The sequence below is a fragment of the Malania oleifera genome, chromosome 10, assembly GCF_029873635.1.
Source record: "Malania oleifera isolate guangnan ecotype guangnan chromosome 10, ASM2987363v1, whole genome shotgun sequence".
Lineage (NCBI taxonomy): Eukaryota > Viridiplantae > Streptophyta > Magnoliopsida > Santalales > Ximeniaceae > Malania > Malania oleifera.
Genome location: NC_080426.1, coordinates 20,208,033 through 20,229,972, shown reverse-complemented (window position 1 = coordinate 20,229,972; position 21,940 = coordinate 20,208,033). Strand labels below are relative to the sequence as shown.

The following is a 21,940-nucleotide window of genomic DNA, read 5'->3' as shown; positions in this document are numbered from 1 at the left end:
TTTTATAAAAAAATAAAAATAAAGAGCTCTTATGTTTTTTTTTCTCTATTAGATATTATAAAAAATTTTTTTTTTTATTATGACTAAAAATTAGGAAAAAATAAAAGAAAAATAAACGACTGTATAATTTAAAGTTGAAGGCCTCTTTATGGAAGTTTATTTTTAGGGGGGGGGGGGGGGGGGGTTTGGGGTTTTCGTGCCCGGGCTGAAGCTAAGGTGGTGAGCTTAGCTGCAAAAACAGAGTTGTCGTCACTGTCGAAACGGCACTGGGGCCACCCCTGCACCACTTGAATCACTAACGCCATCATGGCCACCACGCCATGACCATGGCCACCACAAGCCTTCATCACGAACTCCTCCTCCACTGGCCTCTATGCTATAATTACTCACTCCAGTTCGAACCCGACCCAGGCAAGCCTGCAGCCCGCGTCTTCCTCCTCCTTCCCCCCGTTAATTTCTCGCTTATCTTGTTGCGTTTCAATTCATTTCTCTGCACTGAAATTTGTCTTTTGCATATACGTTACTCCTGTGCGGAAGAGTCAAGAGAGTGTGGGTTTTGTAGACAGTCGGTAGTTTCAGTTAATTGAGCAGAGGAGTGCTGAAAGCCGAGATTAATTTGATGGGTACGGAGTGGAAAAGTGGGCTGAAGGCGCTGAGGCCTATGGTGCACCTGCTGTTGCCTCTCACCGTCCACTGGGTGGCTGAAGAGATGACTGTCGCCGTGCTGGTGGACGTAATCACCAGAGCTCTTTGTCCCGGTGGCTCCACCTGCTCCGAAGCCATCTATCTTAACGGCCTAGAACAAACGGTGCTTAACTCTCTCTCTCTCTGTCTCTTATTTTTTCATTTCAGGGTTCTGTTGCAGTGCTTGAGTACATCTCTGTTTCAACTTTCAGTGCAGTTCTATTGATTTGCGCGACTGGGTTTTTATTTCTTGATCTGTTTTCCCCCCAATTTTGAGAAATTTTGTAAACAAAGAAAATTGAAGAAACTCTTCTATATTCCAGAATGATCGAAAAAATGAAGTGAATGTACTGTACATCAGTATTTATACTAGTACATGAAATGAAAAAATTAAATTTCAATTATATCCCTCACTTTTTAATTATTTACAAACAAAGCCTACTTTATTTCTAACGCTCCCCCTCAGGATGGAGAGTATATATTATGCACTCCCATCTTGGAAAGAAGATAAGTAAACTGATCAACTCCAAGAGCCTTTGTCAAAATGTCTGCCACTTGATGCTTTGATGAGACATGTAGTGTTCTAAGGATCCCCAACTGAATTTTTTCTCTCACCAAGTGACAATCAATTTCTCTATGTTTCGTTCTCTCATAAAATACTGGATTTGCTGCTATGTGCAAGGTTGCCTGACTATCACAGAATAATAAAGCTGCTTGTTTATGATGAATACCAAAATCTTTCTACAAGGATATCAACCATACAAGTTCACAACTTGTAGATGCAAGTGCCCTATACTTGGCCTCCGCCGATGACCTGGAAATAGTTGTTTGTTTCTTTGATTTCATGGAAATCAAAGAATCACCAAGGAAAACACAATATCCAGTGACTGAACATCTGTGTCAGGGCAAGATGCCCAATCTGAATCACTATATGCCTTCAAATGTAATGATGAATAAGAAGGAAAGAAGATCCTTTGACCTGGTGTCCCTTTGATGTATTTTCGAACCTGATAAGCTGCATCCATATGGCTTTGTGTCGGTTTGTCCACAAACTGACTCAAGACTTGAATTGAGTAACAGAAATCTGGTCTTGTCATAGTAAGATACAGTAGCCTCCCTATCAATCTCCTGTAGCTTGTTGAATCATCAAGAAAAGCTGAATCCGATTGTCTAAGCTTTAGATTGGAAATCATTAGAAGTTTGACTGGTTTTGCACCAAGATAACCAGTATCATTTAGAATATCTAAAGCATAATGTCTTTGGCAAATAGAAATTCCCTTGGCTGATCTAGCCACTTCAAAACCCTGAAAATATTTCAAAAAAACCAAGGTCTTTAATTCTGATTTTATTGTGTAGCACCTCCTTTATTTATGTCACTTGCTGAGGATTATTGCTAGCCACTATTACATCATCAACATACACTAATAGTGCTAGGAAGGTGCCACCAGTTCTTGGACTGAACAAAACCACTTTCAAGAAGAAAACTGGACAGTTTATTGAACCATTGTCTTGAAGCTTGCTTCAAGCCATAAATGGATTTTTGTAATTTGCAAACACGTGTCTCCCCCTTGCTGCCATAACCAGGAGGCAGCACCATGTAAACCTCCTAAAAAATATCGCCATGTAAAAAAGCATTATTGACATCAAGTTGATGTAAATGCCAATGATGAATAGAGGCAAGGGCAAGAAGACATCGAATGGTAGTGAGTTTAGCAACAGGAGAAAAGGTATCTAAATAGTCCAAACCTTCAATTTGAGTGTAACCTTTAGCCACAAGTCGGGCTTTGTACCTTTCAATCGTGCCATCTGCCTGATATTTAATTCTAAACACCCATTTGCAGCCAATAGGGTGTTTGTTAGGAGGTTAATCAGTGAGAACCCAAGTATTATTTGCCTCAAGAGCGGATAACTTGGCAGACATGGCTTCCCTCCAATGAGGATATTGGACAGCTTGGTGGTAAAATTTGGGTTCAGAAGATGATGAAGCAGAAATAGTAAATGCACGATGAGGTAGAGATAAATGATCATATGAAAGAACATGAGATAAAGAAAAAGGAGTACCTAAATGTGTAGAGGTTGCAGACATGAAAGAGACCAAATGGGGATGAGAATTAAGTGGTAAGTCACAATGATACTGCTGAGATAAGATGGAGGATGTCTAACCCGAGTTGACCTGCGAACAATAGGAGAAATAGGTGCAGGAGAAGGGGATGGAGAAGAAGGAGAAATGGAAGATGTAGAGGTAGGAATTATAGGAGATGAAGAAGGAGAAGGGGGTAGAGAAGTGGAAAGAGAATCTGAAAAAGAAAGAGGGAGAACTAGAACTAGACTATTATCATTGGTAGGAGGAGGAGAAGAAGAAGGGGAAGTAGCTTTATATGGAAAAATGGACTCATAAAAAATAACATCATGAGAAATAAAAAAAGTATGAGATTGAAGATCAAGTAGCTTATAACCTTTGATGCCATAGGGATAACCAAGAAAAAGACACTTACGAGCTCTTGAGTCGAACTTGTGTTTGGGGAAGTGATGGTAGCATAGGAAAGACAACCAAAGACACGCAAATGATTGTATGAAGGTAATTTGGAAAACGAAACTTGATATGGACTTCTATTTGAAAGAAGGGAGTGCGGGTTCTATTTATTAAATATGTGGCTGTTAGAACACAATCCCCCCAAAATGTTAATGGTAAATGTGCCTGAAAATGAAGGGCTCGAGCAACTTGTAACAAGTGCTTGTGTTTACGCTCAACAATGCCATTTTGTTGCGGTGTATAAGAGCAACTACGTTGATGAATGACGCCAAGAGAACTATAAAAATCAGGCATTTTAAATTCTTGACCATTATTAGATCGTAAGATTTTGATAGTGGCATTGAATTGAGTATAAACAAGAGCAAAAAAATTCTTCAGAAGCAAACGAGTATCAGCTTTATTTTTCATGAGATAAACCCAAGTACAACGACTGAAATCATCTACAATGGTAAAAAAAAAGCCTAAAACCTTCCATAGTAGCAATGGAGAAGGGTCCCAATATCACAATGAACTATCTCAAAAATAGAGGAACTAAAAGACTCACTTAGTGAAAAAGGTAAACGTTGTTTTTTAGCAAAATGACAGATATCACAATGAGTATGTGATGAAATAGAAATGGAAAGACAAGAATTATGTAAAACAAGCAGCTTGGAAGTTGGTACATGTCCTAAACGATAATGCCATACATCAAAAGAAGAAAATTCTGTAGTAGATGAAACAAAGGAAGCAATAGAAGGTGAAGGTGAAGCAGTACATTGTGACCTGGATGCCATGTAATATAGGCCATTCTACAGTTTACCCCATCCAAACGTCTTCCAAGTTTGCAGGACCTGAACAAAACAGTGTTGAGCCAAGAAAAGAACACAACAATTGAGCGAGGAAGTTAGTTTACTGATGGAAATGAGATTAAAAGTAAATGATGGAATACAAAGAACATTGGTGAGGATTAATGAATCGGTTAGAGCTATGGTGCCAATATGAGTGACATTAACCTTGAAACCATTGGGAAGATGAACATGTGTATTTGATACAAGAGTGAAAGAAGAAAAATATGAAGTGGAATTGAACATATGGTCAGTTGCACCTGTATCTAAGATTCAGGAAACATGATTTGAAGATGGATGAGATAAACTTGCTGAGAATGAAAAAAAATTTGAATGATGAGGTGAAAAAATTAAATGAGAAAGATCACCTGTCATGTTGGCAGCAGTGTGAGAAAAAGTGTTTTTCGAGTTTGTCTTTTGAAGAATTGGAATTTAGTAAAGAAATCAGTTGCTGATGCTGCTCTTGTGTAATAGGTATCTTAGGAACTTCACTGAGGTCCTCTTGTGAAGAAATAGCAGTAGCTTGATTGATAGATGCAAAAGCTGACTTAGGCTTTGTGAACTTGAAATCCAGGTGGAAATCCATGAAGACAATAGCATTTATCTTTTGTATGACCAATATTTTTACAATAGCTACAAATTGGTTTCTCTCTAGCCTTACCAAATTGTTTAACATTAGTAGAATGGCTGGCTAATGCAGCAGCTTTAGGTATGAAAATAGAGGTGGAAATACCTCGTTGATGCTTTTCTTGAAGAATCAAAGAAAAACCCTTATTAATAGGAGGTAGAGGATCCATTAATAAGATTTGGCCACAGATAGGTGAATAAGACTTATTGAGACCCATTAAAAACTTAATCACATATTCCTGCTGCTGATAATCAACTAAATTCCTTAAGGCACCACAAGAATAGCTTGGTAGGGCTTGGTAGGGATCGGTAATTGGTTAATTCACTCCATAAACCTTTGAGATGAGTAAAATAATGGCTTATGCACATCTGATCTTGAGCTAAGGAAGCTGACGATTTTTGCAATTGAAAAATTCGAGGTCCTTTTCCTTGAGAGAAATGTTCCTTCAGATCACTCCAAACCTCTTCAGCAATATCAATAAAGATGATACTTGTGGAAATTTCTTTTGAAACAGAATTAAGCAGCCAAGAGAGAACTAGGTTATTACAACGAGTCCACGAAGAATAAAGTGGATCTGAGGAATCACGTTTGAGAAGAGTTCCATCAACAAATGCAGTCTTATTCTTTGTATTGAGTGCCATTAACATAGAATGACTCCAATTGTTATAGTTTTCTCCACAAAGAAGTTGAGAGACGAGAATCGTACCAGGATTGTCGTCGTGATGCAAGAAGTAAGGACTGGTAGGATCCTCAAAGGCATTGAACAGAGAAGACGATGTAAAAGACTCCATTGATGAGAAGCACAATAGCAGAAAAAAAAAAAAAAAGAAATCTATAAATGCTCTGAAACTAAAATTCCAGAAAATTTTTCTTCATCTTCGAGAAAATCAGAGTTCTCGACTCCGAAGAATGAAGAAATTTCTCAACACACTTCACGTCTACTTTCTTACACTGAAAAATTTTTATAGCCAAGAAAATCAAGAGCAGTCTGAGCCAAAGATAAGTCAGGGCATGGAAGGTTCAGAGACGAAGAGGTGGATGTACTATCCTTGGTAGGAATATCTTCATCCTTAGTAGCCATTGTAAAGAAGAGAAATAGGCTGCAAAAGTATCAACACAGCAAAGCAAGTTGTTGGAAAAGCTTCCGGAAAGGTACTGTAAAAGTCGTCGGAAAGCTGCCGGAAAGCCACCGGCTGCCGGTAAAGTCGACGAAAGGCAGGAAAGTAGATGAAAATAAGTCGGGAAGCTGTCGGAAAGTTGCCGGTTGTCAGAAATTTCGACAGAAAGACACTGTACGACGAGAAATTCGTTGGAAAGCCGATGGAAAAGCTGTCGAAAAAGTTGCCGGTCGCTGGAAAATTCAACAGAAAGCTGTCGGGAAAGTCAATGCTCGGTGGGAAAGTCGACGAAAATTCGCCGGAAAAGCCGTCAGAAGGCACCGGGAAAATAGTAGACTGAGTTTTCTAATGTACAAGATCCACTAAAAGTGGCAAGTACAGAGCATACGACTCAACCTACTATCAATAAAGCTTTCTGATGCACAAGCTCTACATACACAGTGAGTGCAAAGCATACGGCTCAATTGAGAACCCGAACCTTAAACAAGGAACCCAACCTTACCAAGAAAGAAGTAAAAGAGAGAGAACTATATAAGAGAAAGTGAATATCACTTGGTGTGTTTTGCTTACAACTTTGAAATGTATATATATAGCTATACAAGAGAGTGAGGTTATCCTAACATTCCGATGTAGGACTAAAACTATACACTATGTTCAATAATTCGCTTGCATATTTCTGATTCTTTCCTATCAAGGTTTGATGAACACTCTCGCATGTAGGTTGTTGGAGTTTTCAACATGGTGGTGCTTCCGCTCCTAGGTCAGCTTGCAGATGAGCGTGGGCGTAAACCGATGCTCCTCCTTATCCTATCCACGACTATATTCCCTTTTGGTATGTTTTAAAGTGATTATTTTTCATACTGTATAGCTACTCTATGCTACTGAATTTTGAGGAGATTCTCTGTAAAACAAATCACTAGATTCTTTATGTTCTGATCACCAATTTCCTTGTTTTAGCTCTACTTGCTTTCAGGCAGACAAAGGAATTTGTGTATGCTTACTATGTGCTCCGTACAATTGCATATATTTTAAACCAGGGAAGTATTTTCTGCATTGCTGTTGCCTATGCAGTAAGTGTTGTTCCTGTATTTTGCCGAATAAGAATTAGTACTGGGGTTTATTAGGCTTCATATATTCTCTTCCTCTAGTAGGCAGATGTTGTTGAGGAGAACAAGAGAGCTGCAGCATTTAGTTGGATCACAGGCCTTTTTTCTGCTTCACATGGCATAGGAAATGTGCTTGCTCGCTTTCTTCCTGAAAGCTACATTTTCAAGGCATGTCGTAGTTTTATGATCATTCTCTTATGTAATTTGTATTCTGTTGATTTTTTTTTTAACAAAAAATAATTCTACTGAAGGGGCCTTTTGTTTCAGGTTTCAGTAGCCCTCTTGATCTTTTGTCCTGTTTACGTTAAGCTGTTTCTGGTCGAGACAGTTCAACCAGCTCCAAAGCAGGAGCAAGATACACCTTGCCTAAATAAGTTTGTTAAGGTTTCCAAGGAGCGTTACAACACCATGAGATATGCTGCAACTATAGTTTTTAGCAGGTACATTTATTAAAAGCACATCTTCTCTGAATCTTTCATATACTTGATTCAATTAAAAATGTGTGTTTATATGTGTTTGGCCAAAATGCTCTGCCTTATTCTCCAGTCTAGCACTTAGAGACGTTGCTTTTGTTTTGTTCTTCTACAAGTTGGGAATGTCCGCCATCGGCAATGTCTTACTGGTATGTTACCTGTTAATCTGAAAAAGCCAAAACTTGTTTTCCTTATAAGCATCATTAACATAGGCAACTGATTTTGACAGTTCTTGCAAACTGGGGTGCTTAAAAAGAAGAATTCATGTAGGAAATTGTTTGTTTTTCCATTGACAGTTTGGTGCCATTTATGCTTTCTGAGAATAAATTTTATCCTAAACCCATTTTATCTTTGGAAAACTTGTCAACTGTGGAGAATTTTTTTTTTTAAAGATCCTAAAAATAAAATGCTTGTTCCATGTCTTCTCTTTTGAGAAGCAATTGGTCCTTTTGCAGTTTCGCCCCCAAGGCCTGTTTGGGTGGGAAGCTCTCCTTGAATTTATTTTTAAAATGAAAATGCGCATTAGGACATGGCCATAGTATTATTGTTAGTGTATGTACACTACTTAACGGTGACACCTGTCAATGCCAAAAGTCCAGATGGTCTTGCAACTTTGAGTTCCATAGCGTACTAATTCAATCTGTTCACATGATAGTTGTGAAGTGATATGCGTGATTGAACAAAAATATTTCACATATTTAATCTAATAACTTGACGCATGGACAAAATTCCCTTGCAGTATTATCTGAAGGCAGTTTTTGGTTTCACTAAAAATCAGTTATCAGAAATTCGGATGATGGTGGGAATAGGCTCAATTGTTTCTCAGGTATTTAATTCTGGAGCTCTTCTTTTCCTGTAGGGGACCTCGTGGATCTTTACTGAAGAATGAATGATTGTCTCAGACTAAGTTCACTTTAATGAAGAGAAACCACATAAGCACAACAAAGGTTTCATGAATGTATGTTGTTTATCTTTTATTTTTCTCGTCACTGACATTTTGTCACTGTGAAGTTGGAAGAAAAAATAGGTAGGAACTTAATCTGTTTCGATTGTTTCACATGTTTAGTTTAATTTTTTTTTGTAAGGATGTTTTAATTCAACTTCGTTTGATATTCTGATATGTGTGGTCTGATTTTTAATTTATATTTGTGGCAAAAGCTTTCTTCGCACTTCAAAGAACAGAAAATAGATGTTAAAAACAAAGGCATCCTCTATGTGGTTTTAGAAGTTGAGAGAACTGTGCACAACAGTTCTCATGAAAATTGTTCTGGTTCAAAACCATGTGTGTTATGTACTGAAATTATAACTGTGGTTAAGAGAGTTTAAGTTATATCTGTAATGTGTATTTTTGTGCTTTTCTAGATGTTGGTGCTTCCACTAATCAATCCATTAGTTGGAGAAAAAGTGATTCTGTGTGCTGCCTTACTTTCATCAATAGCTTACGTAAGTTGCCTTGAGTAATACATTTTAATTACTGAGTATTCATCCACTAAAATTATAATCATTGACCAATGCTTTTCTGTACAGGCTTTTTTCTATGGCTTGGCCTGGGCATCTTGGGTATGTGTTTTTTATATACGAGATGGTTATATGAATGTTTAAAAAAAGAAAGCAAGAGAGATTGTGACACTTGTGAGTTGTGACTTGTGAGCAAGGTTTATGATGTACTTTAATGGTTTTTTTATTACGTTTTATTTTAAAAAACTAATTTACCTTTATAGTTAAGAATTAAAGTTAATTTTAGTCATGTACAAAATGCAGGTGCCATACCTAAGCGCATCATTTGGAGTCATCTTTGTTCTTGTGAAACCTTCTGTGAGTAGTATTCTGTTGAATCCTTGTTTTTATTCCTCCCAACAGTTGAATAGCGATAATGAATTTTTCTTCTCTCTTTTTCTAATTGATTTCTTCTATGACAGACTTATGCTATCATTTCAAAAGCTTCGAGCTCTATTAATCAGGTTTGTAATTGCATCTGTTATCCTTTTGTTAGTAGCTCCAGTTGACAAGTAGGGTTCTGAAATTTCTCTCTGTAATTTATGAATTTCCTTCCTCTGGGCGTTTCTAAAGTTTGATAGTGTATGCATGATATTAGTCCTCAAGTTTAATCAACTCGGTTGAGAGGACTCTTATTCGTTCAACCAGGACTGTGACCATGAATAAGAGTCCTGAGGGTGTTTCTAAAACTTGATAGTGTATGCTTGAACTTCTGTCTGTTGAGTTTAATCACCTAGGTTTAATCAACTAGATACCCAAATTTGGCAAAATTAACCCACCCCCCCACCTCCCTTTTTTTATTTTTTTATTATTACGAATTTTTGCTACTACTACTATTATTATAACTACTTGTTGGCTTTATGGAAAGTCAGCAGTCAACCTTGTTGCGAGGGATCGTAGCAGTGGGCCCCATCTCGACAGTGCTTGGCGTGCCAGCCCGTCGGCACCCCTGCTTAGAATTGGTGCAGCCCCTCATGTCCACCCGACGCTAAGTGCGGGGCTCTGCGCTGCTGTTTAAAGGAAAATGTTGCGCCCTTTCTACCACCAATTGGTTTTAGAAGAACCGGTAGCGCTTGATCCTGACACTACTAATACTACTTTGATGAAAACGGAAAAAATTATTTTTCAAAAAAAAAAACCTTAGAAAATTCTTTAAAACGGAAACACAGAAAAAAGAAAAACAGAAAACAAGGAAAAAAAACATATAAAATCAGAAAAAGAAGAAAACAAAAAAAAAAAAATAGGAGACGAACCAAACATAAGATTAAAACTCCAGAAGAATAACAGAAAAGAAAAAAAAAACAGAAATTACGCATGCACACACACATGGAAATGGTGCCTGATCAATTAGCCCTCCAAATTATGGAGAAGAAGCCAATAGAAAGTTTGAAGGAGTTTTCCCATCGGTGGAACCATGGAAAAGTGTAGGAGCAGATGTGCAACCCCCAATGTTGGATAGAGAAATGGTTGTTCCTTTCATCAATACTCACTTTTGTTATTATGAGGGATTGGTGGAGAACACGGCAAAAAAATTTACGAAGTTGGTCCTCTCAGGTGAGAGGGTATATATAGTACCAAATTGGGGGAAATTAGTGAACCCAACTCAGAAGGGTTTAGGAAAAGCAACATAAGGAAGAAGAAAGAAAGGAAGTTCAAACCATTGTTGGGCAATCATCTCAGGAAACCCATAAAGTGTTCTCCAATAAGCAACAAATGTCATAATCCTATCATCACAGTTCACTCAGTTTCTTTCCCTTATGTCAACAGCATGCCCCTGAGTTTCGAACATAATGCCATGTAGCCAATGGCTCCAATTGGGTTGCCCCAAAAGCCTTCTATGTTGGATCTGATTTGAGTCACGAGGACCCCAGAAGGTAGATGCAATCAGGCAAGGAGACCTATTCAGTCTTCGTGACATATGTTAAATTGTGTTTTGCAGCTGGTGCAAAGTCAAGTTGTTGTCCAGTGCCAATTCTGTTGTTCCAGCCACTGTATACCATGCAATATGATCCCAATGTCCATTGTGAAATACCATGATGGAGCAGTCGGGCACAATATAGAAAATTGCACTACATTCAAATGGAAAGCGAAATCCATGAGAGACGCCAAACAACTAGACTCCTATCTTCAAAAGGAGCCTAATGTTAGCGGAAACTGCTAAACCACGAAAAGACGGCAGCAAAATTTATCAACAACATAGCCCTGAGTTTAGACATAATGCCATGTAGGCAATGGCTTCAATTGGGTTGCCCCCAAAGCCTTCCATAGTGAGTCTGATTCTGTCCCAAGGGCCCCAAAAAGCAGAAGCAATTAGGAATGGAGACCTATGCAGGCTATATGACATATCCTGTAGCTGGTGCAAAGTCAAGTTGTTGTTCCAGTGCCAATGCTGTTAACCGAACAACTGTATACCATGCAAGACGATCCCAATGCTTGATGGGGCAGTCAGCACAACATAGAAAATTGCACTACATTCAAATGGAAAGTGAAATCCATGAGTTGCAAACAACTAGAGACTCCTCATTTCTACAAAAAGGAGCCAAAACTTCCAAACTGTGAAATGATGGCAGCAAAATGTATCAACAATGTAGTAGATGAAAGATGGGGTGACGTCTGAGAAGTTAATACTCTGATGAATGCAATTTGCAATGCCCTGGTCACAGCTCCGCGATTCAGCCAATGCTTTTACAACCCACTATAGATATGCTATAGTGCTCCTCTGAAGAAAGATGTGAATTTTCATATAGGAACGTTGGGACACTCTACAAAAAGTGGCCAAGAGCTTAGAAAGAAATTCCAAGCCCTGGTAAACTCATACGTAACAAAATTTTCTGGAAATGAGTTCTAAGGGGCTTAAAAGAAACAAGATGCTGCCAATGTCGCTGCGTCAATTGCAAATTTTAAAGCAATTAATTAAGGGCACCAAAATACCCAAGCAGGATTGGAAATTTTGGGTTTGAGACAGCGTACAATCCTTTAGAAAAGCGAGGAAGCTGTTCCTTGGCAGTACAATGCGAAGTGAAATAGGAGAACCCCACCAAATGAGAACCTAACAAATGCTTCAATGGATTGAGGATATTCTGCTCTCAGGAATATGATGTTTGTCGCTGCTATTCCCAAACCATTTTCTCATAGAAATATAAAGGGCGTCCTTGGGCCACAAGGCTCCTTGCTTTGTGAGGGTAAGGGGAAGGTTGTCACATTGTGCACAATACCCTTGCTTTTATGGAGAGAGATTATTTTGTTAGACTCAAAACACGTGACCAACCGGCCACAAAGAATTGAACAAACCAAGTTCATCTCTATGGGAGTAAGGATTAAAATGTTAGGACCCTGTGAGCAACTAGAAAAATTGAGTCACTAGAAATTTACGTGGTTCGGTTAAGATCGACCTACGTCCACGAAGTACACCACAATTCACTTAAAATTGATTAAAATGTTAGGACCCTGTGAGCAACTAGAAAAATTGAGTCACTACAAATTTACGTGGTTCGGTTAAGATCGACCTACGTCCACGGAGTACACCACAATTCACTTAAAATTTCCGAAAAGAAATACAATTCTCTCAGCTTCTCTCTTCCTCACACTCTCTTCTACCTCTCTTTTCTTCTCTGTATTTTCATCTCTCCACTGCTCCTCTATTTATAGGTAGCTTGGAATCAATTACAATTAATTACATTAAATCAAAATTGAGAGGTTACATTCATCAAAATTAAATGGCCTGTGGATAACATCTCCAGCTTGCAGCTCACGCGTTTCCAACTCAGCTCACGTGTCTCCAACTCAGCTCACACATCTCCAGCTCCAGCACAACACTCTCCCACTTGGAGACGGAGACGCCTTCTCAACCAGTATTAGTATATGAATAAATGATGTGCTCAAAATATGTCTTCAGTTATGAAGACCAACTGAAGTTGAACACAATTTTAGCTTCTCTGTAGTCACCACCTTAGTTAACATATCTGCCAGATTTCTGCTACCTTGGATTTTTTCAAATGTCAGCACATCGTCCTCTATCAGAAATCTAACGAAGTGATAACGCAATCCAATATGTTTAGTTCTAGAATGAAATGCGGAGTTTTTTGCCAGATCTATCGCACTCTGACTGTCACTGTACAAAACATTTCTCTCCTACTTTAATCCAAGCTCTGTTAACAAACCCTAAAGCCAAATCATTTCTTTACTAGCTTCTGTCACTGCTACATACTCAACTTCTATAGTGGATAAAACAACAATCTTCTGTATCTGTGACATCCAACTAACAGCTGTTGTGCCAACAATGAATATATACTTGGTGGTGCTTCTGCGATGATCAATTTCACCTGCAAAATCAACATCTACAAACCCTTGGTTTTTCAAATCACTTTTGCCGAAACATAGGCACTTATCAATATTGCAACGTAGATATCTCAAAATCCACTTCCCTGCTTCCCAGTGTGTCTTCCCTGGATTTGACATATATCTGCTGACAGTTCCCACTGCTTGGCCAATATGTGGTTTGGTACCAACCATAGCATACATTAGACTTCCAATGGCCGAGGCATATGGTACCTTAGCCATGAAGTCTTTTTCTTCATCTGTATGGGGAGACTGATCCTTAGAGAGACGGAAGTGACCTGCCAATGGTGTATTTACAGCATTGGCGCTGCTCATGTTAAACCTCTGTAAAACATGGCTGATGTACTTTGATTGAGATAACTGCAACGTTCCTTGTTGGCTATCTCTATAGATTCGCATCCCAAGAATCTGCTTTGCAGGACCCAAGTCTTTCATATCAAATTCCTCTGATAATTGGTGCTTCAATTTTCTGATCTCTTCTATATCTGATCCTGCAACTAGCATATCATCAACATATAACAGTAGGATAATATAGCTAGTACGATACCTTTTGAAGTAGCAACAGTGGTCGGCATTGCACTTCTGAAAATTGTTCCTCTGCATACAACTGTCAAATTTCTTGTACCGCTGTCTAGGAGCTTGTTTGAGACTATACAAACTCTTCTTTAATTTGCATACAAGATTCTCTTTACCTTTTGCTAAGAAACCTTCTGGATGTTGCATATAAATTTCCTCATCAAGATCACCGTGATGAAATTCCGTCTTCACGTCCAACTGCTCAAGATGTAAACCCTCTGAGATAACAATACTCAAAACAAATCTGATAGTTGTCAGCTTGACAACTGGTGCAAAAATATCAGTGTAGTCAATTCCTTCATTCTGTTCGAAACCTTTGACTACTAACCGAGCTTTATACCTCTAGGATCCATAATGCTCTTCTTTGATCCTGTACACCCATTTGTTGTGAAGAGCCTTCTTACCATTGGGCAACTTAGTTAGTTCCCATGTTTTGTTAGAGTTAAGAGACTTCATCTCGTATTTCATTGCAAGCTCCCACTTGCTCGAATCTCCTGCCTGACATGCTTCAACATAGCGTTTAGGTTCTCCTCCATTTGTAAAAAGTAAATGATTCACATACCTCCTGTTTGGTACATGTTGCCGAGAAGATCTCCTAAGCTCTGGTGTTGGAGTAGGAGGTGGTGGTGCAGATTTCCTAAGCTCTGGTGCTAGAGTAGGAGGTGGTGGTGCAACAATCTGCTCCACATGTTCTTCTGCCTAAGGATTCTCGGTATTCTGCTAAGGATTCTTGGTGTTCTGTTGACGTGTCCTTACACCTTTTAAAACATCATCCACATCTATAAAGGTTGTTTTAGACTCTGTAGATTCTGTTGTGTGTCTATCTTTGTACATCATCTTTTTATCAAAAATCACATCTCTGCTTCTGATCACCTTTTTGTTTTCATCATCCCAAATGCGATACCCATATTCATTTCCACCATAACCGATGAAAGTGCATTTCCGGGATTTTAGATCCAGCTTATTCCTGACATGATCATTGATATGTACATATGCAACACAACCAAAAAATTTCAAATGTGAAAGTCTTACCTCTTTATTGCTCCATACTTCTTTTGGTAGACTATAATCCAATGGCACTGATGGACTCCTGTTAATCAAATAAGCTGCTGTGTTGACTGCTTTTGCCCAAAACATCTTTGGCAAGCATGACTGCATACGCATGCTTTTGGCTTTTTCCGTCAACGTTCTGTTTATCCGCTCGGCTACGCCGTTGTGTTGAAGCGTACCTGATACAGTTCTTTCTATTCTGATGCCATGCTCATAGCAGAATTTCTTGAACTTGGTGTCAACATACTCACCACTGTTATTTGTTCTTAGTTTCTTGATTTTCAAACCAATTTCGTTTTCTATCATTGCTTTTCAAATTTTAAAAGCATCAAAAATATCAGATTTATATTTCAGGAAGTAAACCCATACCTTCCGTGAATGATCATCGATAAATGTGACGAGGTAATGTTTCCCACATGTGGACGAAATGGTTGTTGGTCCCCATACATCTGAATGGACTAGCTCAAGTCTCTCCTTCTTTGGGCTACTGATGATTGTCTAGAAACTGACTCTCTTCTGTTTCCCAAATATGCAATCCTCACATGTGTCAATTTTTATCGACTGTAAATCACTCAACTTACTCTTTGAGTGCATCACCCTGAGTCCCTTCTCACTCAGGTGTCCGAGTCGTTGATGCCATATGTTGCTATCATCATTTCCTGTAGCAACTGTAATAGACATGCATGCATTAGGAGTTACATAAAGGGTACCACTTTTCTTACCTCATGCAATTGTCAATGCACCCTTCGAAATCTTCCATTCATCATCAATGAAAGTAGTGTTATATCCTTCATCTACCAGTTGACTGACTGAGATCAAATTCTTCCTTAGGTCTGGAATATATCTGACATCTCTCAGTTTCCATACTGACCCATTCATTTTGATCTTCACTGTCCCCTTGCCGGCAATGTCGCAAGGTTGATCATTGCCAAGATATATTTTACCGAAATTACCTAATGTATAATCCTCTAGGCAATCTTTGCTGCAAGTGGCATGGATGAAGCTCCAAAGTCTAACACTCATGACTCCTTTTTGCTCTCCATAGAGCAGATCAACATATCATCATTTTCTGAAGCAATATTTGTTTCTATCTTCGCCCTCGTCTCATATTCTTTCTTAAGAATTTTGCACTAGTTCTTGTAATGACCAGTTTTTCCACAATTCTAGCACTCAATAATTTTTGTGCCCTAGAAACCCGTGTCCTGAGAACCTCTGGGATTTTTGGATTTAGACCGCCTGGGCCTAGATTTTCCGCGGTTGTTTGATCGTCCATGTTTGTTTCCTTTGCCTCGACTTTTCATGTTTAAGGCTGAACTCGAAGTGGAGCCATGATTTGACTGCATTCTGATTTTTTCCATTAAAATCATGCTGACGACCTCATTGTATACAAGCTTTGATTTTCCCGCGGAGCTACTGATTGCAGTAACAACACCATTCGAACTTTTGGGCAATTGACTGAGAATCAATAAGGCACGAATCTCACTATCAAATGTTATCCCGACTGAGGCGAGTTGATCCGATAACTCGTTGAAATTATTCAAATGCCTGCTAAAAATTTCACCTACAGACATGATCATAGTAAATAATCTTTTCATAAGATGTACCTTGTTAGCGGTTGACGGCTGCTCGTACATATTAGAAAGTGCATCAATTAGAGACTTGGTGGATGATATATGTTTGATATTGAATGCCACAGACTTTGACAATGTCATTTTGATGGCTCCGAGAGCTTTTCGATCAAGCAACTCCTACTCGTTCTCGTTCATAGATGCTGGCTTACCCTTCAATGGTAAGTGCATTTCCTTTCCAAACAAATAATTTTCAATTTGCATCATCCAGAAACCGAAATTATTGTCGTTGAACATTTCAATCTTTGAGCTCTTTTCGTTCGACATCTCGATTTGTTGATCTAGAGATGAAATTAGCTCAAATGGATAGCACGGTTGGATCCGGAACGGTCGAAAACCTTAGAAATGGTTTAAGTCGTTCAAAAAACGGACCCAAAATAACTCCGAAAAGCTTGGTCAAAGATTAGGTCAAACTTGGTCAACGGTGTTGACATGGTAGTGCTGATGTGGCAGGTGCTTACATGGCAGTGTGCTGACGTGGCAGTGTGGGGTCCTTTGCTGGCGTGGCACTGTGGGGCCCACTTGCTGACAAATTCTGTGGGTCCCACTGCTGACGTGGCGTTGACTCCGTGCATCGCTGGCACGCTGATGTGGACGGGCTGAAGATCCGGGTTGGGTGCGGATTGGTCTGGAGTGGGCGACGGGTTGGTCTGGGTCTGGAGCGGGTCGCCGGGTCATGGCAGCCGGGCGAAGAAGACGCATGGCGCTCGTGGGCGGTTGGACGGTAGGTCATTGGCGCATGATCGGCGGTTGATGAGGCGAACTACTCCGGCGAAGCGCGTGTTGGCGCGTGTGCGTCCGTCTGAGCTTCTTTCGAGCTCCGGCTTGCACTGTTGGCTTCGTCTCGGCGAGGTGAACGTGATGGTGGCCTCAAAATTCAATTTCGAGCCACCGGACAGAGCTCTAATTTTGGTGAAAAAACTCAAATTTGGCCTTTCTGCTCCAATCGGGCTCTGATACCACTTGTTAGGACCCTGGGAGCAACCAAAAAAATTGAGACACCAGAAATTTACGTGGTTCGGTCAAGATCGACTTACGTCCACAGAGCACACCACAATTCACTTAAAACTGCCAGGAAGAAATACAATTCTCTCAGCTTCTCTCTTCCTCACACTCTTTTCTGCTTCTCTTTTCTTTTATGTATTTTCATCTCTCCACAGCTCCTCTATTTATAGGTAGCTTGGAATCAATTACAATTAATTACATTAAATCAAAATTGAGATGTTACGGTCATCAAAATTAAATGGCCTGCGGATAACATCTCCAGCTTGCAGCTCACGCATTTCCAGCTCAGCTCACCCGTCTCCAACTCAGCTCACGCGTCTCCAGCTCCAGCACAGCATAAAAACCAACAACCAACTTCCCGCCTCCCACTTTTTATGTTCAATGATTCTGCTAGTTTAGAAACTAAGGAGAAGGACAGGGTTGCTAGGTCAAAAAAGCGATAACTGTAAATTCAGAATTAAAGAATTCAAAATGAAAGGGCTGAGTTTGATCGTTAAGACTAGGTAACCAATTCCTTGTCTTCTTATGGTCCTCAAAACACAATTATGTTCCTTTTAAACACAAAATTGATTGGTGTTAATCAAGTATTTAAATATTGGCTCATCTCATCTGCCAATTAGTGCTCCTTGTCAGATGAATAAGGATCCCTACAATCAGGAGTTTCCTAGGTGCTGTCACTATTGCTCTGTTGTATTCATTAAAAGTGCGAGAAAATGAAGTATTTGAATTAACTATTATAGAATGCAGCCATGAATTATCTATATATTAGCCATCCCTTTAAATATTGATTTGTCTTATTATGCTACGAGCACTCTTGGTTGAATGAATAGAAATCCTCAGTCCTCTCACCTAAGGAGCATCACTTGGGCCGTCACTGTGACACCATCAGAGAGACACTGTCATTGGATTTATTGATTAGAGTTTACCATGATGACTATGCGTGGGAGATAGTAAATATTTAAGAAACAAGCATATACTAAAACATGGAAAAGAGACAACATTATTCTAAGAAGAAACTATATATATATATATACATATTTTGGGGGTGCGGGGTTCAAACTTAACAGTATCCCCTGTTAGGGTTTTTGGTCCTTAGCAATGTCAGAGGCTTTCCACTGCATAATCCTCCAAAGTCTGACCATCGTAGAACTTACCAAAGCACAGCCATTACATCTAAAGGAGGCTTCCCTAACACTTCAAGGGTGACCTCTGTGCTTTGGATCAATTTATAACGGCATTCTTTCATCTTTATTTTTTTGGTCTTGAATTACTCATGCTCAGATGGTCCTTTCTGGCATTTCTAGTGCTGCCTACCTAACCTAAAGGGTATCTTACTGTTTTCTCGTACATTCGAGGTTTTAGATTATGTTTAGGAAATTCTGAGAATTTGTTCAGTTTTCGCAGGTTGCCTGACACTTCCAGGGCATCCTTTATCTCCTGTCCTTCCCAACACTTCAAGGATGGCTTCAACTTTTAAACTTTTGAGTTTTAGTTTGGAAATCGTTTTGGCAGGACTATCGGCACCTTTGGAATCCCCTGTTGTATTTTAGGGTCCTCTGGGCCTTTGGCATTTTTGGGACGACCTGAATTTTCAAAATTTTGTTTCCAAAATTTCAAGATTATCCTGTAAATTTTAGAAATTTTCTGAATTTCTAAATTCGTTTTTTAATTTAAGGATTTTTTAGGGGTGGGGAAGGTCCTGCATTTCTGCAATAGAAGGGTGGGGAGGGAGTGAACTTACAAAGAGTGGGGCTGACTGAAGAGGGTGCAACCTTGGTAATGGCAGGCACAGAGAGAGAGAGAGGGAGAGAGAGGCTTCCTCGCTGCGCAGGGAGAGGGGGGGGGGGTGTGCTATAATGGTGGTTGAAGATGAAGCAGGGTGGTGCTTGGTCATGCGTCTGCTGAAGATGGAGGAGGAAGATGGGGGTGGTGTTGCTTTGGTCTACTTGTTGTCATGAACCTGAGAGGTGGTGGAAGGTGGTTCTGGAACCAGGGAGGGGCTTCTAGTGGTGGTGTGGACAAATGAGAGGCGGGTTAAGGGAGGTAGCTTGGCTGGTGATGGGGATTCTGTCGCCCTAGCACAGTTGGTATGGTTTTGTGTGGCCGTGAGGGGTGGATCCTGGTTTTTATAGGTGGAATGGGAGGTTGTAGGAGGGATGGGTAGAGGAGGGGAGAGGGGGAATGGCCTGGAAGTTTATAGCTGCATTTGTATGGAACTGATGAATCCTTCTGCTCAGTTGTGCTTTGTTAAATGTGGTCATGTTAATGTACGTGTGCACGGCGCGCATTCTTCTTGTTGTTGTATGGGCTTAACACCCCATCCCCCTCCCCCCCCTTCCCCACACAGACAGCTGGTTTTGTTAATGTATTTGTTATAATATTTATATGTGCATATTTTTGTATTTTTCCTGCTGTTCTATGGGCTTAACACACAATGCACTGGGGTAACATCCTGCAAAAAAAAAAAAATCATTTTTCATGGCATAATTATCTATCTATTTCCTTATTACAGGGAAAAGCGCAAGGATTTATTGCTGGTGTGCAATCAATTGCAGGTTTGTTAGCGCCGATTGCAATGAGCCCCTTGACTTGTGAGTGTTGGCTACACTATCATCTTTTAATTACATGATTGCTCCAAACCTTAGAATTATGTTCCTGACTAGTTTTGCCCTGGTGTTGTTGCAGCATGGTTCTTATCTACTGATGCTCCATTCAACTGCAAAGGTTTCAGTATTCTATGTGCATCTGTGTGCATGGTAAGACCTCTTTATCTGCCAATCTTTACCAAATGACAAATCCTTAACTTCAAACTTTTCAATAATCTCAGATGGTTTCTTTATGCTTTGCTTGCCTGCTAAAACCACAAGTGCCCCCTAAGGAAGGCTTAAAGGATATCAATGAAGATATTGAAGCACCACTTCTATCATAGCAGCTGATGATGCATGGCCCTCTTCATGGAGACTACGAATTTAAACAGTAACTATATTTGGGAGCATGAAGTTCAAGCCTTTGAGTTTAGGCTTATGTGAACTTGGATGAAATTGCAATACTATTTTCATGTTCTCAAATGTAGCATATAAACTTTGGCATTCATCCATTGATTCACTTAATGTAATGTTGTAAATACGAGTGTACATGCATCTTGAGCATACAGTTGTCCTTCTTTAGGCCAAATGACATAGGATGCTTTTATAATAAAAAGTTATTGGAGAGATTTTTTAAGTCCCCTTCCTTAATTGTTGGAATCAAGTGTTATTCTAGGTGTTAATGTTTGATAAATAATTTTTAGATGTCTTTTTGTCCATGATCAGTCTTTGCCCAAAACTTCTCTTCTGGGTCTTAACATGTCTTTAATGTCGCCCAATTTATTTATTTTTGAAGTATTTTTATTCATGGCAAGAAAATTACCGGATGATGACTTTTCGAGATCAGTTCATCATTTTTTCAAATATAATTTTAACAACTTACGAAATTATACATCACTTGTGAAAAATTGCGGGATGTTTTGTTATGAAGAATAGAGTGTGCATTTTGTTTGTTCAAAGCAGGGCTAAAAATCCCAGAACACCAAAAATAAACAGCACACTGAAGGAACAACTCAGGAAGTGGACACCCAGAATCGCAGATGATACCAATTCCTCCTCTAATAATTCATTTGGCAAATCACAAGTGCAGAATTACATATTTGCACCACAAGACAAATTCAATTGTACAACTAGTATCATTAGACATATGAAGATCATGCCTCTTAAGTTTCATTATATTTATATTTCAAAATCATGTTAAAATGGACCTTTAAACTTTTAAAAATGACCCTAAAACTCATTGAATCATTTTTTTAGTGGCAAAATTTCGATCTCTTTCATAATAAAGTTGAGTTAAATTTGACAGAATTAGCATCTTTTGCATGACATATGTATATAATAATTAATTTTAAACTAATTTGCCTTTATTAGCCCAAAAGACACAAAAATATTCTACAATTTAATTGACTTTATAAAATATCAAAACTTTTTATTAGATATTGGGTTATATTTTTGAATGTTACATACATTTTCAATATTTTTGATCTATTTTATAATCAACATAAAAATTACTGAAATTTGTAATTTTTAGTAGTCGTGATAATTTTATTTCATAATTGACCCTAATTTAATATTTTTAACACTAACTTTATTTAGTCTGCTGCTATCTAGCTATTGAAAATAACTTTCAATATTTTCTACAAACTATCTAATACTATTCTATGTTCATTATCTTCTTGGAATTAACGATTTTCAAGTGTATTGAATTTTTGTAACATAACTGACAGGTAATTTTATTCCTTTCTGTTTTATAGATGAGTAATTTTATTCTACATTAAGAAAAAAATATAAAAAAGGAAAACAATAGGTAAAAAACACCCCGCAAATAAGTTTTTCCATCTCATATAGCAAAATTGATCAAATAATAATATTATCTTCCATAGACTTATAAATAT

At 38.8% G+C, this 21,940-nt stretch overlaps 1 protein-coding gene across 3 annotated transcripts; it reads left to right on the top strand.

The window, feature by feature from the left end:
• The first annotated feature begins 200 nt into the window (after positions 1–200).
• LOC131166385 (uncharacterized) lies at positions 201–20,679 on the top strand. 3 transcript variants are annotated; one of them, XM_058124899.1, is made up of 15 exons: positions 208–411; positions 547–808; positions 6,508–6,619; positions 6,745–6,857; positions 6,939–7,061; positions 7,161–7,333; positions 7,440–7,515; positions 8,106–8,192; positions 8,729–8,809; positions 8,894–8,926; positions 9,128–9,181; positions 9,286–9,327; positions 19,973–20,051; positions 20,146–20,216; positions 20,288–20,679. In XM_058124899.1, the coding sequence occupies exons 2-15, from the start codon at positions 620–622 to the stop codon at positions 20,387–20,389; spliced, it is 1,335 nt and encodes a 444-aa protein (XP_057980882.1). In that variant the 5' UTR covers positions 208–411; positions 547–619; the 3' UTR covers positions 20,390–20,679. The 3 variants fall into 3 exon arrangements, with proteins under 3 accessions (XP_057980880.1, XP_057980882.1, XP_057980879.1); XM_058124896.1 differs by having other exon boundaries at positions 538–808; XM_058124897.1 differs by having other exon boundaries at positions 201–808.
• Positions 20,680–21,940: the final 1,261 nt, after the last annotated feature.

Bases quoted from the DNA above. Each gene is read 5' to 3' on its own strand.
- LOC131166385 (XM_058124897.1), top strand. From the start codon at position 620: ATGGGTACGGAGTGGAAAAGTGGGCTGAAGGCGCTGAGGCCTATGGTG. The intron at 8,810-8,893 runs GTAAGTTGCCTT...TTTTCTGTACAG, and splicing joins TACTTTCATCAATAGCTTAC to GCTTTTTTCTATGGCTTGGC. The intron at 8,927-9,127 runs GTATGTGTTTTT...TACAAAATGCAG, and splicing joins GCTTGGCCTGGGCATCTTGG to GTGCCATACCTAAGCGCATC.